The sequence below is a fragment of the Cyphomyrmex costatus genome, unplaced genomic scaffold, assembly GCF_001594065.2.
Source record: "Cyphomyrmex costatus isolate MS0001 unplaced genomic scaffold, Ccosl1.0 scaffold300, whole genome shotgun sequence".
Lineage (NCBI taxonomy): Eukaryota > Metazoa > Arthropoda > Insecta > Hymenoptera > Formicidae > Cyphomyrmex > Cyphomyrmex costatus.
Genome location: NW_017277126.1, coordinates 30324 through 55315, shown reverse-complemented (window position 1 = coordinate 55315; position 24992 = coordinate 30324). Strand labels below are relative to the sequence as shown.

The 24992-nt window shown below is 33.1% G+C and overlaps 3 protein-coding genes across 4 annotated transcripts; 1 reads left to right on the top strand and 2 right to left on the bottom strand.

Annotated features, from left to right (window-relative positions):
* Positions 1-207: 207 nt before the first annotated feature.
* On the bottom strand, positions 208-10048 carry mon2 (Mon2 homolog, regulator of endosome-to-Golgi trafficking). Of its 2 annotated transcripts, none has more exons than XM_018541989.1 (15): positions 9774-10048; positions 7217-7348; positions 6953-7135; positions 6624-6860; positions 6384-6509; positions 6070-6267; positions 5737-5983; positions 5394-5547; positions 4471-4713; positions 4096-4382; positions 1687-4018; positions 1396-1580; positions 1076-1319; positions 862-944; positions 208-777 (listed from the first exon to the last, which is right to left on the bottom strand). In XM_018541989.1, the coding sequence occupies exons 1-15, from the start codon at positions 9894-9896 to the stop codon at positions 608-610; spliced, it is 4944 nt and encodes a 1647-aa protein (XP_018397491.1). In that variant the 5' UTR covers positions 9897-10048; the 3' UTR covers positions 208-607. The 2 variants fall into 2 exon arrangements, with proteins under 2 accessions (XP_018397491.1, XP_018397490.1); XM_018541988.1 differs by having other exon boundaries at positions 5394-5544.
* A 1022-nt stretch (positions 10049-11070) lies between these two features.
* On the top strand, positions 11071-12572 carry mRpL13 (mitochondrial ribosomal protein L13). The gene is made up of 4 exons (XM_018541980.1): positions 11071-11253; positions 11404-11527; positions 12092-12246; positions 12339-12572. Exons 1-4 carry the CDS (start codon positions 11230-11232, stop codon positions 12570-12572), a joined length of 537 nt encoding a protein of 178 aa, XP_018397482.1. The 5' UTR covers positions 11071-11229.
* A 200-nt stretch (positions 12573-12772) lies between these two features.
* On the bottom strand, positions 12773-16530 carry LOC108775552 (uncharacterized). Its single transcript, XM_018541957.1, has 4 exons — positions 16467-16530; positions 15600-15754; positions 14100-15042; positions 12773-13935 (listed from the first exon to the last, which is right to left on the bottom strand). Exons 2-4 carry the CDS (start codon positions 15717-15719, stop codon positions 12773-12775), a joined length of 2226 nt encoding a protein of 741 aa, XP_018397459.1. The 5' UTR covers positions 15720-15754; positions 16467-16530.
* Between the last annotated feature and the right edge of the window lie 8462 nt (positions 16531-24992).

Here is a 24992-nt window from a genome sequence, read left to right as displayed (position 1 = left end):
TAAAAAGATTTTTCTTTGTTATTCTTCCTGATATGATCACGAAATTAGAAACAACAAAAATTATACAAATTTATATAAAATTCTCATGATAAGAGCATCAATCTAAATTGATCTCTATTTTGATTTTTGTACTTCAATATCGTAAAAATAATGTATATATCTCTAAATGAGAGAGTGAGAGAAGGGGGGAGGGGAAGGAAGGGCGAGAGAAGAGAGGAAGAAAGAGAAAAAGAGGGGAGAGAGAGATAGAGAAAGAGAGAGAAAAAGATATTGTACGCGACTACTGAAATTACGCTAATAACAAAGAACTTAACATGATATTTCTACCAGTAAAGCGTAATTATGTGGTAAATTCATTATCCTTTTATAAATGTGTTCGGGGAGATGCGCTATCCGTGTTATTCTACTTTCACATTGTTTATTAGACATAAAACAAGGATAGAATGAAATAGCGTTAATAGCTCTCCGAACACACCTTGTATTACATCAGGAAATCGATACTCTCACATTTATTTTATCACGCATCAGAACATTACATAAACAAATTATTCACCCTATACTTCAACTTTTAGTGCAAATCCGCAGTGAAAAAAAAAGAATGTATTGGTCAAACGCCATTAGGGGTTGGCGTATTATGAATCGGTGCCCGTAATAAATCGTGATATTGTAACAGAGCTTCTCGCAAAGACCTAGACACTTGACCAGAAGTAGTCGCAATCGTGCATTCTACTAAGCATGGATATAATCCAATCAGCTGCTCCCAAACTGATCTTTCAACTAAAGTGTAAATAATGGTTTATTAATAAATATGTATAAACGTGATATTATTTTATGTAAAATAAATAAGAAATAAAAATGTACCTTTATTGGGAGGTGCTTTTTTGAGCGATATTACGAGAGTGGCAACAGCTTTCAGAACAAACGATATTTCCGACAACCTGTACCTAGAAAATGTTTCTATAATAAGTACTTAAAATAAAATTGCATTTTTTTTGGATATAAAATATTTATCGAAGTAAAAGATCTACTAAAATAACATCAAATTATTTACAACGAAAGGCTTCGACACTATTACCTAGGTAAGGGGCATTTTCCATTCCGTCTCTCGCTTTCAATATAACGCCGTAGAACTTCTTGAAATCTGTGTAGAAGAGCCGTAACTGCTAAACGCCCAGCAATTCCACCTTCGTCACTTTCCGAACTTTTTTTAGGACTATTTTCCGCATCATTATCCAATCCATCTAACAAAGAAAATTGCAACAAAGTCTCAAAGCAAGTTTTCGCGAATTCTTCCCGTAACTTCGTTTCTGCTCCATTTTCTGTGGAAAAACAAGATAGTACCCTTTCATTTAATATAAGAAGAGTTTTTGTAAAAAGTTTAAATATTATATGTACCGATATTTGCTGTGGTGGCTGAATGTATAGAACCTTTATTTAATAGCATAACCACTCTCAGTATAAATTGATGAGGTATGTGCTGAGAATGCGGTAATACTTCGTCTCTCAGCAACTCCATAACTTGACAATCTACCGCCTCGTCAGCCTGAATCTCTTCCACCCCTCGTTCTACATTCAGTACACTGAAATTGACCGAGCAAAATCCATTTCTTAATATGTTTTCGAAATAATAAGATAAAGAATCCATCGCGCGCGCGCGCGCGCGATTCATCAGAGTCGATAATTTACCTTTTAGGAAACAAGAAATCGTCTAGCGTGCTCGCGAGTTCAAGCCACATACTCTGGAATTGCTCGGGATATTTTCTGGCAAGTGGCAGCCCAGTGTGCAAGACGGCTAAAAGACTAGTCACGGCCAATTTCCATGTGGTCGCAGACGGGCATGCATATTTCATAGCTAATGGTACGTGTAGCGCTTCTACAATGTGCTTTAGCACTTGACCATCGATTACGGCCATTTCATGCGCAGTCTTCTGATACAAATTCACTACCATCGACAGAGCTTTTTCGCCAAACGGAACATAATTCATCGTAATCCAGTCAGCGGACACACCTCTAACCTGAGAAATGTGTTTTGTGGGTATTTTGCCATATGTTGGGGCTTCGCACGCCAGCTTCGAGAAGCTTAGCAACTGAAGAAATATCAATACAATCATTGTGCGCAAATTTTCAGGACCGTTTAACGCTTCTTTTTGTAAAAGTTCCATAGAATGTAACACTTCGTCTTGTAAATGAGTGAGAACTACATCAGGCATCGATGGCAAGATGTATGGTGTTGATTCACCGTGTACTGGAACAGCAACTGCATTCTTCAGGACAATACATAATTTTTGCAGATCAGGGCCAATAAACTTGTTTCTAATGTGCTGGAAAACACCTGGGAATATATGCATGAGCGCAGTTAAAAATGCCTGGGATGGCACATAAGGATCGGTGTCACCTTCTTGTGGTGGTGCAGTACTTTCCATCCCAATATTGAGCCATACGCGCCATGTCACTGTCCATAAGCCTTCTGAATCGTTTGACTGAATCACTTCAGTATTGTCGCTTCCTTTCGGTTGAAAGAGGATCTCTTGAAATGATTTCAATGCCGCTAATGATACCTCATTGTTTTTACTAAGCGCAGAATTCTCGATAAATTCAAGGAGCAATGACCATGCTCTCGGAAAGTCTCCTAACATTTGCAACAGTTGTCGTTTTGTATTAAATACTCTAGCTACTCCGCTTAATGTTAAAACCTGCGTTTCTGCCCATTGCTTTTGTGCTGTATTTCTACTGTGATGAATAAGTATGTTGCCACTGGTATCGACTTTTTCGCTGCTAGCTGAATTTGACAAGCTTCTTACTTTGTCTAAAAGTGGAAATAATACTTGCCAGAGCACAGCTTGCCACGTAGGTTGATGCAAAAGACTACCGTGTGCAGAAATGGTTGAGAATAGAGTTTGACTCGCTGATTTACGTACAGCGGGTCGTGAATCGACGCATAAATCACCCAATCTTGCATAAAGACACATCCAGAGTTTATCAAACGATGGCATGTTTGTCGTACCAGGAAAATCGGGAAATACCGATGACGAATCTCCACGCAAGCAAATACACAATTTTTCTTGATTCTGATAGAAATAGTCACTTATGTTCCACATTAGACCGACAGCTGTGAGTGAAATATTTAATTCTTGTGTCTGCGATCCAAATTTAGCAGCTGTATCGACGCATAGTGGAAGACATCGCCAAGGCATAACTGGTAAAAAATCGGTTACAACTAATTGTAAACATTGAAACGCTATGCGCACTAAAGCTTCTCCGTGATGATCAGAAACTGCTCCTATAATACCGAGAACTAAAGGCCAACCATGATACAATGTCTCCCCAGCACCATGAAGCACTTGTAAAACGCATTCTAACTGTCGTTGTCTAACGTCTCCATGACGTACTGATGATAACTCGGACAACGGTCCTAATAGTAATGTTTGTAACTTCTGATTATCGCGAAGTGGTTGTGGGTATTTATGTTGAAGAGCCATCTTGACAAGATACGTAATTGCTTCCACGCCCCATTCTCTCATACGAATATGCGGATGTTGGCATACTTCCAATAAATGATTTGTTAATGGTCTCCAGAGCACTTCCACACGTGATAAGTTTACTAAGCCTGTTTCTAGAAGTTTAGCAACCGCAAACAGAGAAGGTTCACGATTCGAATACGCTAGTTCCATAGCCTCATGGCTCAGTTTACATAAAGCATCTATCAAATGATGCAAGGCAACGTCATCGAGGTGTTGACTGCTCTCGAATAATCTACTAAGCATAGCGCTGAGTACAGGTAAATCTGCCATAACCGCGTTTGTTAACACGGCGTTTGGATCAGCTGCGGTTCTTCCAGCTTTCAATGATCCGCCTGTAGAAGGCTTTAGACCAAGTATCCAAACAAGATGTTGAAGAGTAGTAAGTACCAAATGCCATGCGCTACCAAGTATGCTACCGTGACAATGGGCTAATGATAATAGTGCTCGCATGCATTGCAGATTTTTTGCAGTCAACATAACGGGACCTTGATGAGCACCTGGATATAATCAACATATTAAAGATTAATCCCGTAATAGTCAAATGTATGTTATTATGAGCGAATTACTGTCTTACCAATTGGTAAAGATGCTGTTGGTAGTGGCGTACCAACGGCTACTACTTGCTGCCTATAATCAGGCTCGCCTATTGTTAAGTTGTATTGAGTCGAATCTTGCTGTCTCGCGATTGGTATGCCTTGAGGTGCATTGTACAGTACAGTCAAGGCATAATTAGGTGGTAGAGATGCTTTACATATCGCAGTAATAAAGGCATCACGTGGCGCTTGCAAATCTAATTGACCGCAAAGAGACGCAAAAGTTTGAATTGCTTTTAAAACATTTTCTGTTGCCGATTCGTCCGTGCTGCAAATTCACAGATACGTTTGTATTCACCCCATATTTTTTGCCTATTACATACAATAATAATTTATGACTGTTGGCATCTATTAACCTGGCATCTATTAACGGGCTGAGAGCTGCCAGTAGACCGCACCAACTAGAGTTTAGTAATTGTACGTGAAGTTTTTGTTCGGATTCACTCGGTTGATAGATCTGATTTTCGTTATTATCGTCTTTCAATCCATTTATAGCCAATGCGATCGATCTTATGATGTCTAATAAACATGCATAAGCTATGCTGATGCCATAACCGATCGGTATTTGTGGCGGTTCAACCTTGTCCAACATTTCCAAACTAAAACAATCATTTATCATTATCAATCTTTAAGGTCATTATTATGAAAAAAATATAGGGTCACTATTAGGGTTACCAACTGTACCCTTTTCAAGGCCGAAAAACAGCATGCTCTTATTTTTCACTTATTGTACTTTTTCTTTTAAGAAATAAGACAAAATTAAAAAATTATTTAATTATTTTTAATTATTTAATTATTTTAATTATTTAATATTTAAATTTATTATTTTACAAAAAAGTTATGCTTGGTTTGTACTAAAGCTGTGTTTGCCTTGGCCAGTTTGAAGATATAGACAGTTCTTTTCTCATGTAATATACGTAGGTTAATAATTTTTTCATATTTAATTAAAATTAATTATATTATTTGATTAATTTGCGTATACTTAAAATATCAAATGTATACAACATTAAAAAAAAATCTTTAAATAGTTACACACAGTTAAAGAATTTAAGTTGAAAAAAAAAACTTTGTATTTGTCTGTTACAATAACCCATAGCGACTCTAAAGCCTGATCTACAATTGAGTAAATGTAGTTGTAAGTGATCGTAGTTGTAAGAATCCTCCAGTCACAGTTGGATATTTTCCTTGTATTTAACTGCAATTGGTCAATTCTTACAAATATATTTACACAATTATAGATCGGGCTTAATATTGTTATTATTAACATTATAATACTTACTAAGTTGGCTTAGCTTGTCCGCTTATAAATGTTGCTACTACTGGTAACCAAATACCGCGTGAATAAAAACCGGGTTGAGGCGATACGCCAGGTCCAACAGGCATTCCTGTGAATAATGGTGAACCTGTGCTTTGAGGTATAGTTGAATTTGCTGCTGTCACAAAAACAAAGAATTGTAGTACAACATCCCAGAAAAATTTATACATATACACTTTGGATGACAATAAAAATGTAGTACTTTGCAAAAAATTTGAAATAAAAAACCTATTAAAATCTATTGAAAGAACAATAAATAACACATTTATTTTATAATCATTCGAAACATAATGTAATATGTCTGTACCTGGCTGACTCATCATGTGTGGATTTACAAAGAGGCTATGTACATATGCACCTAAGCTATTGACAATATCTTGAAAAATATTTGTAGCGTGTGGCTTCAAATCATAACATTCGCAGAAGTTTGTTAGCAAATCTGCTTGAACTGTCATTTTGTGCAAAACTTCCAATGCTAAAGCTCTCTGCCAGGTAGGTTTATCAGGATCCAAAAATTTCACAATTAAGGATAAAAATATTTCACATTCTGTCACCTAAAATAATAGTGTCATTTATGTTGATAAATTCATATACATTATTCATAAATTCATATACCATGCATAAATTCTGATATATTTACCAATAAGGAATGGTATTTCTGTATTAAAATCGACACAACTCGCAATAGCCTCATACTAATAGGAAAATAAGGTTTATCTAAAGGCGTAGCTTGTTGCAAAGATGCTGGTACTGAATTACGATACTTGATGTTAGGCGAAAACAGTTTTATCACAAGTGCACATACTCTCTCCTTCAATAAGAAGCTAAACTCTAGATGCTAAAAAAATTATATTTTTATAAGATTAAATCCTTATATATATAAATATATAAAAGGGAGAGATTCTGTCAAAGTATAATTTTCCTATTCTTAAAAATATAAATCATCTCATTTACTTTAAAAAAAACTGACGAAAAGTTTGTTAAAACCGATTCTAGCAATTCCAAACCAAAAGTTCTTGTCATTTCAGTGATGCCTATTAGCCAATATGGTTGATCAGCATTCACTAATTGTACTAGATCCTAAAACCAAATGTAAATAATGTATGCAAATGTATATAATTTACACGAAGTAATAAATCATAATTATTCTAATAATTCTATGGAGTTACATAATTACACTAAATAACAAAATACCTGAAACATTAAATATGCATCTGCAGCGCAAGGACCGAGACCTTTAGGCGCTTGATTCGTTGGAATTTTCAATTCCTCTAAATTTACTTCATCAGATTCTGGTTGATCAGAACCTTGCTCATCTTCGGCAACTATTCTTTCAAATACCAAAGACACCAGTTGTCTTACAGTAGCACCGGCTGTATTTATCGTTGTACAGTCTTTTGTGAAATGTAACCGAAAACAAAGTACCAAATTCTGGAAAGATGTAATTTTGAATAGAATATAATAAAAATGTTATTGAAAAAGATGACTTAAAAAACAAAAGTCATATATAAATGGAATCTTACTCTTGCCAGGGTATCTCCATGTACTACGGCATTACTTGTAAGTAATAACGTTACAGTCTGCAAAACTTTAACTTCTTCTGTACCTGATTCCATTAATAACCACAAAGCATCTGTAATATATCGCGCACCTTTCTGATCCACTGCTTGTTGTGTTATTAGCCTTTGCATCATGCTTAGGCAAAACTAGAAAATCATAAAGATTTATATAGTATACATTACGAGAATTTTTTACTAAAGATAATGTGTAAATATAGCTTTTAATACCTTGATAATTTTTATGTCCTTACTCTCACAACCTTGAACTATAGGATAAAGTATTTGATTTACAATATAATATATTGGTGTCCCTGGGTTATTTGAGGCTGTTCTTAACTTTGTGATTCCTTCCTCGCATGACTGTAACAAATACATATTATAATAGTCACTATAAATTTAAAAAAATGAGGATGTCCCAAATGAGACATTCCTCTGACTGAGCTGAAATTTTACAGATAATATTGTTACGACATATAATGATTATTTATGAAGATTTTATTGTCTAATTCACTTTGCATGGAAAGTCAGACTTCTAGACAGATATGGGGACGAGTGTGGGGAAAACTTTACTTCGCATGGAAAGTGATTACATAAGGAAAGGTGGGTAAATAGGAAGGGTATGAGATAGTTCTTAATATTGTATATGTAGTAGAAATATAATACGGTAAATTTTTTTATTAATAACTTTTTAACGAATAACGAGCAATGGGTGTTAGAAGTCAGTGATCAGAGACATGACTTTGACAATATAAGTCAAGATTAAGTTCATCGGAGCTAACTCTCTCTATTGGCATATTTATCAAAACGTTATTATATCGGAATATAATTAGTACAATTGGAAAAAATAAAACAATAAATTTATTAGACTGTATATAAATATGAAATAAATAAAAAAAATAACGCCTATAACGGCCGAAGATAGATCTTACTGCTTTAAATAATAATGTGAATTATACATATACTACATTTGTAGTCTTTTGAATTGCGCCCCAAATGATATTTTTCAGATTTCGAAACGCAACTGAACTAAACTACTGTAGTAATATCACAAATTAAATTATCAAGCAATTGATTTGATGCTAAATGGCATCGTTTTATATGAGATCTTACTGTACTGATAATAATCTGTAAATAAATTGCGAAAAATATTACCTCGGTTCAGAATCAAACCTGGATTTTTAACATTCCGTGCGAGCGTTCTGAATCTTTAGACCATCGATAGACCTTAGTAATATTCTTCGCAATAACTGGTACGTAGAAATATACGCATTTTTCAGAATGCACAGCGTGTATAAACAAAATAATAAACGATTTATTAGAACTGTATGATATCTGTATGATATCTGTTTTATATCATATAAAACAATATATATTTTACAACTTTGGAAGAAAATTTATCACGTATTACTCAAAATTATTCAAAAGATATTTCAGAATAAATTGTATGTTCAATAAAATGTCTTATTCAATTGTTCGACTAATATAACTTGCGATATAATGCATGATTTTTTCGAAGGTGTTTGCAGGTACGATTTTACAAAAATATTTTCAATATTTTCTAATGAAAAAGTCTTTTACAATAAAACAACTAAATAATTAAATTAAATATTTTAATTATGAATCTTGATAAAGATCTTGATAAAGGAAACAAACAAACAAAAGATCTTGATAAAGGAAAAAAGAATATTTGATATGATAACAACAGCAGAAATGTCCGCACTATAACTTGTTACTTTACTTTTGTTATAAAAAATCTAATTTCTCAAAAAATAATAAAAAGTTTTAAAGAAATTTTCATGTTTAATTTTGTGAAATCCTTAAGACTGTACTTAAAACGGTTTCAAATATAAGAATTGACTACAAGTACCGACCACAGAGCCATATATTAGCATCTTAAAATGTTACTTCAGATAATCTTAAAATAAGAACAGACTACAAATACAGGCCTATAAAGAGTACTTGTTAAAGATTGAAGATTGAACACATGAAAATTGTATACGTACGAAAAGTACAAAATATAAAAAGTAATAATAACAGTAATTGTTAAATTCATTATAGTTACTGAAAAAAAAAAAATTACTGTTACAAAATAAAAAAAGTAACATTGTTGCTAGTCTACCAAAAAAACAGTAACAGTGTTACAAGAATAATTATAAATTTGTAAAAGGCGATTTTTGGCGTGCCTCTGGTATAGCAACCAAAAGCAACCATGGTTGAGGCTATCTTTGTCTTCTGATCCCTGAAAACGAAGATAGCCTTAGGCCCGGGTGCACCAACACTTCTTGATTTTAAGCGAGACTCAAAACTCTATTTATCTCGTTTTAAAGCCGAAAGGGAGGCAGAGACAGAGACATTTAAGTTTCACTTAAAATCGAAATCACATTGGTGTAATCAGGCCTTAGTCGCGGTTACTTTTGGTTGCTATACCAGAAGCACACCAAAAATTGCTTAATAATTAAAAGCCCCTATCCTTACCTTTGCACTAGACCCCGAAAATCTTTTGCATGGCCCCGGTAAGTTATATAGATTGTTATATAGATTTCTAACTTGTTTCCGAGTCGTAGCTTATAATCTTCAAAGAGAAAAGAAACTTAATCAAGACCTAAATGGAAGCTTCCAGTTTCACGGTCCAACTAACGTAGTAGGACTATGTTCAGAAACACGCAAATACCTTGTTTAACATTCAGTGAATAAGGATAAAATGATAGATAGGGATGACGGAGGCGGTCGGATGATATTTCTGAACTTAGCCTAGGATATGACAAGTGGTCTCACGGTAACATACCTCCTTGATTTGCGGGTACTTCTTCTTAGTCTCCGAGGCAAGTACTTTGAGATCTGACTGAAGGACTTCCAGAAACTTGGAGGTGTTCTCCGGATTGCTGCCAACGGCGGTGGTGCTCGCCATCGTTGGGGATGCCACCGTTGCTCTTGTTTCTCTAGATCAGCACGACTTTAGATACGGGGGCATGACAGCTCGATATCGGACCGGGGGCCAAGGGCCGCGACGTTCAGCCGTTGGATGATCGAATTTCGAATCAACACGGTTTGCCAAGACGTTCGTCGTTGACGGTGATAGCGAACAGGCGGCGATGGTCCATCGGGAATCGCCTTCTCAAAGTCGTCGCGCTCGCGGATCACATCGGGCGGGTCGTCGCGGAGGACACTCGTAAACCGCGCGCAGACCGCAACTTAACACGACGTTGTTCTCGTTCGTATATTCCAAATTCACGCTTCTTCGGATAATGTCAATTTCAATGAAGATTGATACGACGTAAAATTCACGTGGCTACGACCAAACGCACCTACGAGCCTCCCGACTGCTAACACAATTGACACCAATCAACACGCGATTTTCGCACGATTCAACACTATTGACACAACTCGCAGACCACGTATGCAACAACGCAGCGCTACTGCAGCCTGTGCGTTGTCATCAGTTGTCACTGGTCTAGTTTCCACTGAGGAGTTAAAGGTACATTTTCACAAGCCGCTGAAACCAGCTGAAAACTTCAGGAAGAAACGTGAAAGTGGCCTTTTTTCTAAAACATTTCTAAACCCCCCGCAGATACTCTTATTATTATTAGAGTATTCGATTTACTGAATCGATAGCTGTAAAAGAAGAGCTAATCTGTGCGAGAAAAGCTTCGAATACGTAACTGATTGTGAGTTCTGTTCCACTTTTGTGAGATAGAAATATTCCAGTAAACTTGCTCGCTTTTGTAATTTTAACTTTGTTTCACCACCAAATTTTCTAATTCTTAAAATAATTTTATAAAAAAAATATTAAACAATTCTTTTTGCATGTGTTATTTTAACACGTAATGTATAGAAATGTATTTGTTTATGTCTCTTTAAAATAACTAATTTTAATTATATTATTGAAATTTAAAACACGATATAGAGAGGTATGCAAATATAGGGCGGGAAATCTTGAAACATGGCGGATCAATCAACACGCGTCTTTCTCCTATGTCCATGTCTTTCTCATGTCGTGACGTGACTCGTGATTCATAAAAAGTCAAGCTGCTATTCAGGTGCTGTCTCAGGTTTCTGGTATTGTGCGATTTTAATACCTCAGATTGGCGGCCCTGGTATTGGACAATGTGGTTGCTTTGCATTACTCCAGTTCCAGTCTATTTGTGTTACCATAATCTTAAAAATTGAATAAGATAACTTACAAATTTATGACAACAGTTTTATAAAATTGAATAGAAAACGCTTATTATTAACAAATTATTATGTCACTCGCGCGAAAAGGACAGGTTTGTGTCTCACTGATATTGTGTATATAATAATATTGCAATCTTCACACTTGTACTTATAATTTGTTGATATTTGTCATAAACATGATTGATTACTATTATCGTCTTAAATTGTTAATTAATTTACAATTGTTTTTAATTTATTTTCAGCATTGGGGTACATTCGCCCGTATTTGGCATGTGTTCGATGCAAAATGGCAAGATCCATATAAGAGTGCTGAAATAATAAAACATCATCTTATGGGAATGTACAAACCAATATATCATCCACTAAGTAAGTATCAGGTATCTGTTACCTTTTTCTTTATTTCTTTATTATTCTGGAATGTTTATACATAATTTCGGTAATTATTTGTTCTTTGATACCAATTTATATAAATCTATTGTTTCTCAAAACTTTTTGTACTTTCAGAAAAAATAATTTGTACAAAAATATAATCTAAAAGAAATAAATGACAAAATATTTTCAAAAAAATTAATTTTTTGAAATTATGTGAAGATTATCGCCATGTTTAAAATAGAATTGTATTTAATTTATTCTTTATAACATATTTTTATATAAAATAGATATAAAGTATTTTATAACTTATCATTTTTGTAAAAATTATTAAAAATTTTTTATAAAAATTTATGCACAGAATGAGATGTAAAAAAAATTGCTTTTAAAAAAATTATATGGTTACACATATATTTTATTTATAATATATACACATGTATTTTATTTAAAATTAATTGTGCATAAATATAAATTTTTTTATTACAAAATATAGATAATAATTAATTAAAAAAGAAAAATGTTTTTATAATTATTAATATGTACTTAATAATTTTTATCTAGACGATTGTGGCGATCATGTAGTAGTAATAAACAGCAAGGAAATTGCCTTACGCGGAGATGAATGGCGAAAACGAGTATACTTTCATCACACTACTTATCATGGAGGTGCCAGTTGGACTCTTGCATGGGAATTACATTATAAGGATCCAACTTTGGTAACTGATTACTTATAATTTCCAAATGTACAATAATGAAAAATATTAGCTGTTTTATAATGTAACTATGTATATGTATATGATTGGAACAGATTGTAGAAAAAGCTGTATACAGAGCTTTACCGAAGAACTTACAACGAAGGTACATCATGCAAAAATTACATATATTCCCAGATGAAAACATACCCGAAGAGATATTGAAAAATATTAGTAATCAAATCAAACAACTAAGGAATGTGCCTGTTCGACTAAATCAGATTCCACAGACGGAAGTAGATAACTTCCCGCAACTTTTAAAATATCCCAAAAATTATGTTCTTAAATAAAAAAAAATTATATTTTAATTATGTGATAAAATATATATATGTATATAATACAAAAATTCGTAATTCTTTATAAGCCAGTAAAATTTAAAAGTATTTGCTCTTCAAGGTCCAAAATTAGAATTTTAATTTATGTAGAATCGATTTATAATTGTGTATACAAATATAAAATATAGTTATACAATTAATATCTAATATCACGATTAAAATTTTTCCCATTTCTCCGTAATTCTATTTGATTCGTTGTCATCATCATTCACAATTACAGAATATGTATGGGAAGTGTCCCATTTATTTTGTTTTTGTTTATTAGATGATTCTTCAGATTCTGGATTTCTTGATTCAGCTGTGATGTCAGCAATTATTGGGAGTGATAAATTTTTTCCGTATAGTTCTGAGTTTTCTACATCAAAATCATATGAGTTACGCAAAATAGGTACATTGCAGAACTGACATTGCGGCTCCTTATATATATCTTCTAAGCATGGGTGAAAGATCTGACCACATATCGGACAAACACGGTATTCCAACAACTTTATCTGCAACAATGTCATACAACATCTAGGTAATTTATGACCTTGTGGACACGCTCTGACATGCCACATTCCATCTATTATTTCACCACATAGATTACACTTTTCAATTTGGTTTGAATAAAATGTAGTCGTGTTTAATATTTTCCGAATTCGCTTTGTTGTCAATTTGTTTGAATCCTCATCTGATGGTATGCCTTGGTATATTTCCAGGTATCGTCTTAACAAAAATATTGCAAATGTCTCATTTTCCGATAATATATCCTTATTTATCAAATTTTCCAAATATGTACAAGCGGAATGTAAGAAAATTAACGGAAGTGCTTCCGTTATTTTAGACTCCCTTATGTGATCCATATTCGGTATTGGTTTTTTTGTTGTGCACACAGTCTTCATTACCGTCATCCACATTGATACTTGTAGTTTGTAGAGTGACAACAATTCAAGATTCTTCGGAATTGGGGAAAATATATTACATGGGTTTTTTGCCTTGAGAGCTTTTAGTCTAAGGATTTCCATACAATCCCAGACATTTCCGAGTTTTTTACTCTTTCTAATAGTAGATAATGGATTACATACATCTTTTAAAGTAAATATGTGTATTATACTTGGTTCTCTTATCACCAGATGATCATATACTGTATTTGGACTAGTTATATTTACAAATATTACTCTATTTAGAGAATGAGCGAGTCCTAAATATTGAACACGTGTTTGTGGTAAATGACTTTTAACATTGATACTAACTAAATCATTTGATTCTATGTCAATGATAAAAGTATAACTGTCCTGTGTAGTGATTAAAAATTGCTGAGCATTAACAGGAACTACACCTGAAAAAATAATTAAACATATAACAATAAATTATATATTATAACACATTTTCAAGATTAATTAAAAAATATTTATGTAACATAAATATTTTTTAAACATAAAAAAAGCAAAACATTTGTAAAATTTGATTGCAAAAAATAACATAATTCTCAAAAACCCTTACCTGTAATGGTAAATCCTGGAGCACGAAAATAACGTATACTTTTCGAATTTGTGCATAATAACAAGAGGAAAGAACCTTTGGCAGCAAGAATCTTTATGTTGTCTTGAGGAATTATATATAAATAATTGACTGCTATATGATCAGAATCGACATACTTTTCTACAAGTGTTATTTGTATATTATTATTATTATCTGTTAATTTTATACCACATATTCTACCATCCAAATATCCAACAGCAATCAGATGTTCGTTGATATTAATAGTAATCCAACATAATACATTAATTTTTGATGCATGATTTAAATGTATTAATCCGACAAATATAGGCTGCAAGCTTTTTGTAAAATTTGATATTCTGGGAACCTTCCAAATCACTATATCGCCATTACGATAGGCTACAGAAAAATATGCAAAGGCTTCTTCTCTTTTAAGGAGCAAAGTTTCTTCTATTTTGAACAGTTTACTCCATGCCATAGAGCAAGCTTGTACTTTCTTTATAGTCTCAATTGTCCTTGCACTCTGGTTATTTAATTTCTCATTAAGATCATATTTATCCAGTCCAACTTTGATTTCATCTTGTATAATTTTTAGCCGAAGGGACAAAACATCACATATGGAATACCAATTATTAAAAACTTTATGCAACAATTCAACTGCACCTGCTGAGTTTAATATCGCTAATATACACTGACTAGGAGAAATCAAATTTTTAGGAGACCACGTCACCTTTACTATCCTAGGACACTTGTCAATTACTCCGTCTAACTTTGGCGTAATGACATCATCCATAAGAAGTGAATAAATCTCTTCACGTTTCAAATTCCATATTGAGGAATCTATCTCCTTTGTAAAAGCACCTGCTGGCAAAATATTGGAAGAATATATGAAAGAACGGAAAAACTTGAAAATTGGATTCGGCGACATAGGCGAAGGTTGTAACTCCTGTAAAACAATATTGTATCCAAGTCAAGTTAGGTTATAAAATTCCTTTATTTAAACAGTTCCACATTATGCTGATTTACAATAAGTAGATAGTTGATAGTCCTAAGTTTTATCTGTGAATCTAAAAAGTTGACAACAACTAACTTGTACAATTAATGTCTTTCTCTAATAAACTTTCATAGGTTTTATAAAAAAAATTATTGCCTATAAGCAATAAACTTTCTATAATAAGCTAAATCATGAGAAATTAACTAACCACAGTCAAACGTGACAAAAATAATTGATTATCATTGGACAATTCCTCACAACTTAAGGTTAAAACTTAGATAATGGCTTTTTGTAGAAAATCCATTTAGGATCATTTAAGACTTCCGACTAACGACTTGTTGCAAAATCAACTTTATACACGACATTAAAAATGCCACAATATAAATATGATGAATAAAACTCGCAAGAGTTACTTATTGCTCAATTTCTCTTTATATAGATATAATACAATGTCGAGGAAGATTTAACTTCATTGTGATGTGAAAAAAATGATAGAAAATGTAACTCACAAGCACGTGTACACCCTTTTCCGTAATTATTGAAATGTGATTATCAGGTGACCATTCTATAGCAAACGGGCTCGTTACTAATGGGGCAATATTGATACTGCAAAGTTCTTCCGTTTCCATATTTCATAAAGATAATAGTACAATTTCACGTGTTGCTAAAATCAGTTGTAATTACTCAGTTTACCCCTCGCACGTCAAAAATCAATGAAATTAGACTTATTCGACGCGGTTTGCATGAAATGAAAGACTGGCAAAAATAAACATTGTTCTGCCCCGCAAATCGAGATATTAATCGTTCAAAACGTTCAAGTTGACGATGGTTGACGACTAGACTATTCAATTCAAGTCAATTTAGGTTAGGAAATCTGACAGCCACTCGACACAAATATCGTTCTATCTTTATCATTCGTTGAATGTTAAGAAGGATAGAACGACGTTTGTGATGAGTGTGTCATCTAAAAGGAAAGCATATATAGCGTTTATATAATGTTTATAGCATATATATTAGTATGTATATTATATCAATTTTATTATAATTTTTTCTATATTTAAGAAAATTTTTATAATTTACTTTATAATTCAGTAAATTTATAGTCTGTTTTTATTTTAAGACTTTTAGTTAATGTCTTATTAATGATGATAAATATTCATTAAAAGGCATTAATTGAGATAGTCTTGAAATAAGAGCTGACTATAAATATACTGAAGTATAAAGTAAATTATAAAAATTTAATTATTTTTTTCAAAAAATTTCTTTTTCGATTTTTATTTAAAAAACAAATCAATATTTTTGAAAAATGCTCAATAAAAATCTTAAAATATACATTATCCCTTAATTATATAAAAAAATTGAAACAAAAATCTTACATTTTAATGTATTTTTTACTGTTTGAATTTTTGTGATTTATAATGCCCCGATCTCCGCCACTTGTACATCACTCATATGAGATTCATGCGTTCTTATTTTAGTATTTTTATTTTCGAAAGGGGATATCTCATTGTAGTTGTATACGTTCTCTGCTGATAACAGTAACTGACTAACTGCAACCGAAGTATCCGTTAAATTTAATATGGCACTGTACTATAGCTTGAGCAACTGAATCTACTGAAAAACATAATTATCATACATATTGGTATAAATACTATAGAGGCCTGTTCTTTTTGACTGAACTTTTGCACCAGTTCTTTCTTTTCTCTCCGGGAGAAGAGAAAAGAAAAAAGATGACCTGGTGCAAAGGTTCAGTCAAAAAGAAATAACAGGCCTAATATATGTTTCTGGATCGACCATCGACTGTGTCATAGACGCAACAGGAAGAGCAACAAGATTTTTCATTAAAATTTTCATTAGAATTTCCGCTTTCTGTAGAAATGTTTCCATGTACAGATTCATGAGCTTATGTGTAGGAATCATGGACCTAAGAATCTATTTAGGTAGGAATTTATTCTTTATAAACATATATTATCCCTGCTAATAACATGTGCTTAAATCTTATGGATGATGGCAGATCGTTCAAAATAAATAACAACGGCCATAATACTGCGTTTAGTTTTATTACCTATAAATGTTGCACCAGCTGTACCTACTGACGTTGTAACTTACAATATTCTTGATATTTTGACAAACATTTTTCATACAAATTTTCGTCATGTATCTCGAATACATTTATCACTTAGTTCGTTTGTACTTTTTGACTTTAAATGTTGGATCAACGCTGAACGAATATCTTGATTCATCAAGAGACACTCTAATTAATTAAAATTGCAAGTCAATTATTAAAAAAAAGTTATCACAAGAAAAATTAATTGTACATTCAGACGAACAAAATTCGTATAATTTTATCGAAGGTTTAAATTCTTTTCGCGTACTTTTGTATATTATGATTCTTTTTAAAAAAAGGGGAAAAAAGGCGCTAAAAGTGTGCAAAAATGAAATGAAATCTTTTTAGATTGCGTCAAATTGTGGAAGGAATATATTTTCTTGCCATATATATAACATATACTTTATTTCATAAAGTAAAAGTACAAAAAACTTGGCGCTGCTAGACCTCAAAATATACAATAATAAGATAGTTATTAAATAATTCCGAATATGAAAAATAATGAAAAGGTTTAAGAAAGAAAATATACATTCACTTATTATATTTTGAGGTTTGCAGCGTATTTGATTTACTGACTCGATCAGACTCCGAGTCAGTTCTTTTTAGCTATATTTCTTGCATGGTTTAGCTCTTCTTTTGCAGCTAAACAGAACAGACCATTGATTCAGAGTCGGGTCGAGTCAGTAAATCGGATAGTATTGTTAGCGGGGCCCAGCGGGGCCGCGTTTTCTCCCGCATGCCTATGCACGTGACCTCAACGACGTATCAAGTTCACAAAAATACGAGTATCTTTGGAACCTTTAGATAAACTATTAAATTTATATAGAAATACATAATCATTAGGCTCATAATCTTTCTTCTGTACCTTTATTTATTTTTATTGAGTTTTGTTACTTAAATTTATAATTATTAGGCTTATAATAAGTAAAATAAAAAAAAATGTAATACAAAATAAAATAAAGATGTTATAAATTTAAGAATTATATAATGTAATTAATATAGGAACATATATATGGGGAAAGATATTAAAATAATTTCAATCATTATTTACATATTTTAAATAAAATGTTTTATTTGGCAGTATCATAAGAATACCAACATTTGTCGCACCATCACGATACCACGCTACACTCTAGTAGAGACATGACTGGTTCGCCGCGCATGCGCATGAAAACGCGGCCCCGCTAGCAACACTAATCGAATACACTAGAAGTTGAAACAATACTTGCATTCCATTCCGTAAATTCCGTTGTAAGCTAGCGTACCGTGCGGATGTGCTTTCCTCGCTCGGGTTGTGTGTTTTTGATTCTTTGAAAGTATCCAATTATGTAATTTGATTTTTGTTATAATTCTAGTTATATCTTATCCTATCTCAACGGAATCCAATAACATACTCAAAAGTATTATTGAAACTATCGTGGACGGCTTTGTGATTATAATACTGAGATTGCTCATTGATTTTTGTGATTGCGTTTTTCAAGAACCATCTTGCTGCCTTGTCGTACGACTAAAAGAAGATTTCATTTTCATGGTCTGGTAATTAACCTTACTCAACAGTTTTCTTTTATATACATATAACTGCTTACATGTTTATTTCGAATATTATATGTATGTTCATATTTTTAGATTTCTATCTTTTCTTTTGTTAATTTTGGTAGTGGTTCTGTTGCTTAATATGTCGTATAAATTTTTTGTGTTTTTGTATCACTTGTATAAAAGATTTGATATCAACAGCCGGCGCCAAAATTTTATTCTATCTAATTAAAAAGTAAAATCCAAATAGTACTATCTTTAAAAAAAAATTAATTTAAATAGAAAAATTTTTTATGTAAAAACACTTCTCAATCTCAATCTCGATATAGTAACATCATAGTAAAAAATAAAAAAATATAGATGTGATATTTAGAATAAAAAAAATAAGAAATAATCCCACGAGAGTTAAAGTATCCAGTGTGTATATACTCGCTTATATATGTGAGTGAGTTGTATAGAAAGAAATAAACAATAAACTGTATTTTTATTAAATTTAACGTTCAGATTAAGTTTACTATCATTTTTAAATTATTATTATCTTTGCATCTATTTTTATTAATTATTATAACACTAGATAGTTTTCAGTTTTTTTTATTTGATCTAACAGCGCCAAGTGTTTTTACATAAAAAATTTTTCTATTTAAATTAATTTTTTTAAAGATGTGTGATATTACTTGGGTTTTGTTTTTTAATTAGGTAGAATAGAATTTAAGGAAGAATCCTAGTTTAGAACCTTAAAAAAATCGAAAAAAATTTTTTATTTTCTGATAGTAAAACATTTAAAAAATATGTTCCTAAAGTATTATTTTGAAATTTGAAAAATTGACGAATATATAAGCGATTTAGTAAGTAGTCGTCCGACCGTTTGCCGCGCTCAGGTAAAGAATCCGCTCAGAGCGCAGAGATTTATTGTTTATGTTTCAAGAGCCCAAGCGTTGGGTTTCACCAAGAACTCTAAACAAAAGAAACAGAATCTGTTACACATACAAAAAACTTTATATGTGTGTATCTAACTTAACACAACGGCTATAACAGTTAGAATCTTAGTGGTCTTTCAAATTCTTTCTCGAACTTTGGTTTGAACGTTACGTGAACGGATAATATATATCATGGAAAGAAAACATAAAACAGGAAGCCCTAACCGTCAAGACAAAAGTAAAAAAAGAAAATATCAAGGTAATCAATTTACATCCGAAAATGAAACCTCATTTACGAGTATATCAGCTAAAAAATTGAATGTGAGCAGAGACGAAGAAGTTCGTGTTGATCAGTTACGGATATCGGATTATAGAATTTTTCTTAGTATTTTCCACACTTTCTCAGTTTGTGATTTGTAAGGAGTGTAAAGAACAAGTAAAATTTTGTCAAGATTGGTAACATTACCTCATAAAAATAACTCGTTATTGTTACCGTTCTCTTCCCTAAAAAATAACTCATTCCTCTTTTTCCTTGTTGATTTGCAAAAGTATCTCGTTATCGTTACAATTACTCAAAATATAAAAATATAACGAATCGTTATACTTTTTTCGTTACTTTTTTTCTTGACGCTACAGAATAGAATATTATGTGAAGACAGCTGTTTTAATAAATATAAAAAAAGATTAAAATTCTATTTTTTTAGTATATACACATTTTTAGCTCAATTTTTTAAAATTATAATATATGTATACACTCACAAATACACGCACATAGGTATATAAATATAATTATTAATTATACATATACATACAATATACTATACACTGTTAAAAATATATATGTAAAATTTTATGTAAAGTAATGGAAGCAAATTTCAAGCAGGTACATTAAAATCATTCAATGTTGTCAATGAGCATAAAATCACAAGATTTAACTTAGATTTAATGATTTTAATGTATCTGCTTGAAATTTGCTTCCATTACATTTACATGAAATTTCTATTTCATGCCAAAAGAACACCCTAAATTATTATTAAAAAATATTAAGATTTAAAGATCGCTATATAGTGAGCGATTTTATAATAGTTTATTTCAATTAATTAAATCATAAAAATATGATTTAATTAATTGAAATAAACTACCTGTGTAAAATAAGGAATAGAATCATGTATAACAAAAATAGAAATGGAATTTTAATAGAATTATAATTGGTAATCCATACAATTCATAATATATTATTTGGAAAATCGTTGATTTATTTTATATATTTTATAGAGAAAAGCGAGAATTATATATGGAGATATACGAAAAGGAGACAAAATAAAAATTACAGAAATTTTTTGTGGATAATGTGCTAATGTTTATTTATATATACTATCAAGAGACGTGTTCTCTTGATAGTATATATAATATACTATATGCCTATCTAATATATAATATACTATATAGTATATAGTATATACTATATAGTATATTATATACCGGGTGGTCCACTTAAATCCTACATCTTGAATATTTCGTTTATTTTTGACAATACGAAAAAATGTTTCAAATAAAAATGGAACGGTGTCGAGGGGGACACGTTTTAGTCATATTGTTTTTTTTCTAAGTGGAGGCGCTAAAAAGATATGAAGGTCACCTCCACTTTTTTAAATGAAATTATGTAATTTTTTTTAGATAACGTGATTCCTCTAATTATTTTGCATATAAAAGTATTAAGGTAGAGATACCAAAAAACCAATAGTTTTCGAGATATTTTACACTTTATTATTTTGGTACATATACAAAAATTAAATTATCCATTTTGTATACATATTTTTTTTAAAGCAACTATGTGTTTTCTTTACACTATTTGATTTATCTCATTATTCTGTTCACAAATGTATTAAGGTACGATAATCAAATGGACGTATGGACATAAACTGAACTTAAAATGTATGTCCATAAAATATCCTGTGCTATCTGGGAAGTCAACAGTTTACGAGTTATTTAACATTTTGTGTCAATATGTATCAAACGGCTCCCCTGGGCTTATCACAGAAAGGTTGTCAAAGAATTAAAAGCCAAGGGGAGCACGCGCGGCAAAACATTATATATAAAATTGAACGTGTAAACCGCCACATTCACACTCGCATAAAATACAATAATGTAGATCGCGACACACACTCTTGAACATGTAGGGCCCCACAAACATAAAATAATAGAAAAAATAAAATATAAAACAAGGTAAAATAGTATTAGAAAAAACCAGCAGGGAGGAGCCCCTTCCGAACATTAAAAGATTAAATACAAATAAAATAAAATATTGCTGGGCAAGGGGCATTCTCTCCCGCATGGTTATGTAAAAAGGGTGGGCCAAGACAAGGACAAATAACTTACGCGACATTCACACTCATCGGAACGCGACGCGCCGCATCTTGCGCCCTGCGCTCCTCGGCGTTCCAGCGTCGACGGACAGCTCTGGGAGGCGTCGCGAGAACATCCCCAGAGGTACGGGGAGGAGCCAAGTACTGGCGGATGCCGGACACGTGCTCGACATATATGTCTCGTGACCAGCAAATGGTATCAGACACAATGAGGCGTCTCATCATCGCCGCGTACGGGGCGCCAACCCGAAGCAGCTTGAAGACCGCCTCATTGCGCGGATTCCAAGAGCTAAGGGCGCCGACGACGAAAACCGTCACGACGACATGGTATCCCTGCCGTTGGAGCTCCTCTGCCAGAGACGAGTACTTGGCAATTTTCCTCGCCCTGGCGTCATCGAAAGCCTGCCAACAGTTTTCGAAGGGAACCGTGACGTTGCATATGACGACACTCTTGGAGGGCTCGTGCCTGACAGCGAGGTCAGGCCGTAGCCCCGCAAGCTCCCTCCACGCCCTCTACCCGCTGGTTAACCCGCACTACCCCTGGAAGCCTATTCGCTTTCCAGAGGCGGTGCAGGACAGTGTGCCTCAGCTGTATTGCGGCGGAATGGATGCCGTAGTGACAGAGCACGTGGAGCAATGTCTCCGATACTCCACCGCACCGCTGACAGCGCTTGTCCTCATCCCCCCAACGCCACGCGCCGTTGAGGGGAAGAACATCTAAACGAGCTTTGTGAATAAAGCGCCAGTCGGCAAAGCGGGTGAAGCTGCCGCCGCGCATAAAGTGATTACTCACCCACGGGTTATCGCCGTGTCTTTCTTCATTGTTAATGCCAGATACTAATATTACTTTGTTGGTATTGGTTGCTTATAGCTGTGCAACAGAGAGCGGTATTGAGCCACGCCTGATACGGGACACTAATATTATCCCGGAGTATATTATGATGTACCGGATTGAGTGGCGGACTCATGAGTCAGAAATTATTTGAAAAACCGTGATTATATGAAGTACAATCGCGTTGTAGAAGAAAATCTAAGATCTATTTCGGAATCGTGGTTTAAACCTAAATATATACGTTGCCTGTTTAACGTAAGTGTTCGATTGTAATATTGAGCGGTCAGTCCGAGCGCGTAATGTAAATACTTAGAGTACGTGATTCGAGAGCGGTTAGCGGTCCGTTAGACAATGCCGTTTGTCTAATAAGTCTGGTCGGTGTATACCGCAATTGCGTTTAAAGTGATTCTCACCGAAATAGTAGAGGCAATGCTGTCACCAAATTTGTTATGTTACCTATAGTTCCTTCGTTCGTCAGAGGCTCTTTGAAAGAAAGGCTTCAGTCAGCTTGGCTTTCCAGTCGTTCAGATGTATGAATTACAATACTGGCGATGATGGTCTTTCGTCTTGAGATTGAGTAGTGTCGTAGTGGTTGTTTAATAGATATTTATTATATAATATTATAAAAGCAACTTAAGCGTACATTAACTATAATTCGCGATTTAAAGTTATACGTAAGGTATGCTATTGTACTATGAGTTAGGATTAGACTTAGAATTAGGATTAATGGATATCCCTGCTTAAAATTTTCTATAAAAAACTATAGGAACATATAGAGTTTGTATAAGTATTTATAGTTTTTAATAGTTTCTATAGTAGCGCACGAGAGCGACTATAGAAGCTCTACAGTTATCAATAAGATTTTATGAGTATAATAATAGAAAACTATTGCGGATTGGGATTTACCGATTCAAAACGCTCATTAAAAACTACAGTAGAATTTTCTTAATAGTTTTCTATAGAAAATTTTAAGCAGGGATAGAATTGGAACTTGAACTTAAGAAAAACTCGGATTAGCGGATATAGAAGTGGAATTGGAATCTGAGTTAGGATCAATTAGATAATTGCAACTTCTGCAAAATCTTAATCTGAGCTCTGCGCGCTCTTGTGCCCTTTTTAAGGCCTTGTTCCTACCAGGGTGCGCCCATAGGTAAGGAGTACATGAGTAGGGGTCATCTTGGTGGTGGTAAAGTTAGGATTGACATGTAGGTAATGAAGGTCGCTAAGGAAGATGTCGGTAATGAGAATGTTGGTAAGGAATCATTGTTGGAGTAAGGATGGTAATAGAAGGGAGTTACAATTGTTCTCTTAATGCTATACTTATATCTAAACGCACATAATGTATATATAAGGAAAAAGAAAAATAAAAAGAAGAAATATACGGACGGGAGGGACGTAACATCCTGAATCTTCAAAAGTTAAGGATCCGAGAAAAAGTAAAGCATTAAGTCTAGATGGTGTTAATCGATTTCTTAATTGTGATTTATAATAATATCTGCTTTTGAAAATAGACGCTTAGAAGGCACAGAGGTTGCTATAAGTGCTAAATACTTCTTCGCTATGTCAAATAATGTAGAATATGCATGTTTTAAATTTTTCCATTCTTTTAACGGATCACAGTTTCGTGAAATTACGCCCTGATTTAAATATTGTCGCAACTCAACGTTTATTCCACCAGGTTCATCAAAAGTTACTTTAAAGTTGTCTACCAGTATGTGTGAAGCGTCTCATTTGATGGAAGCTGAAATATTGAGAGTTCTGAATGTATCTTCAATAATTCTTTAGTTCTTAATAGATAAAACTAATAGTTCTGTCCTCTAAAGTGGAAAAAAAGCGAAAGTACAAACTGAGACGCCAGGTTCACACAGCGTCTCACTTTGTCCTAGACAACTTTTGACCACAGATTCTTGTAGGATTTTGAAAAATGCACAGTTCTCTCTACATAAGTTTTAAAAAGAGTTCTGGTGATAAACAATGTTATTTTCAAATTTTAATAATATTTTAACCCAAATTTAATTTTCAGCAATAAAAATGAGACCTTGTCCAATTCTCGACAGTTCTGAGAGTTCTATGATAATTTTTGTGAAGCACTAAATATATCTTAATGCCTTGCGAAGAATGCTAATGATACAAATTATTTATTAATT

Bases quoted from the DNA above. Each gene is read 5' to 3' on its own strand.
- mon2 (XM_018541989.1), bottom strand. From the start codon at position 9,896: ATGGCGAGCACCACCGCCGTTGGCAGCAATCCGGAGAACACCTCCAAG. The intron at 6,268-6,383 runs GTAAATGAGATG...TAATTTTTTTAG, and splicing joins TTTCGTCAGTTTTTTTTAAA to CATCTAGAGTTTAGCTTCTT. The intron at 5,548-5,736 runs GTACAGACATAT...TTTTTGTGACAG, and splicing joins ACACATGATGAGTCAGCCAG to CAGCAAATTCAACTATACCT.
- mRpL13 (XM_018541980.1), top strand. From the start codon at position 11,230: ATGTCACTCGCGCGAAAAGGACAG. The intron at 11,254-11,403 runs GTTTGTGTCTCA...ATTTATTTTCAG, and splicing joins CACTCGCGCGAAAAGGACAG to CATTGGGGTACATTCGCCCG. The intron at 12,247-12,338 runs GTAACTGATTAC...TGATTGGAACAG, and splicing joins ATTATAAGGATCCAACTTTG to ATTGTAGAAAAAGCTGTATA.
- LOC108775552 (XM_018541957.1), bottom strand. From the start codon at position 15,719: ATGGAAACGGAAGAACTTTGCAGTATCAATATTGCCCCATTAGTAACG. The intron at 15,043-15,599 runs GTGAGTTACATT...ATTGTTTTACAG, and splicing joins AAAAGGGTGTACACGTGCTT to GAGTTACAACCTTCGCCTAT. The intron at 13,936-14,099 runs GTAAGGGTTTTT...TTATTTTTTCAG, and splicing joins TCCAGGATTTACCATTACAG to GTGTAGTTCCTGTTAATGCT.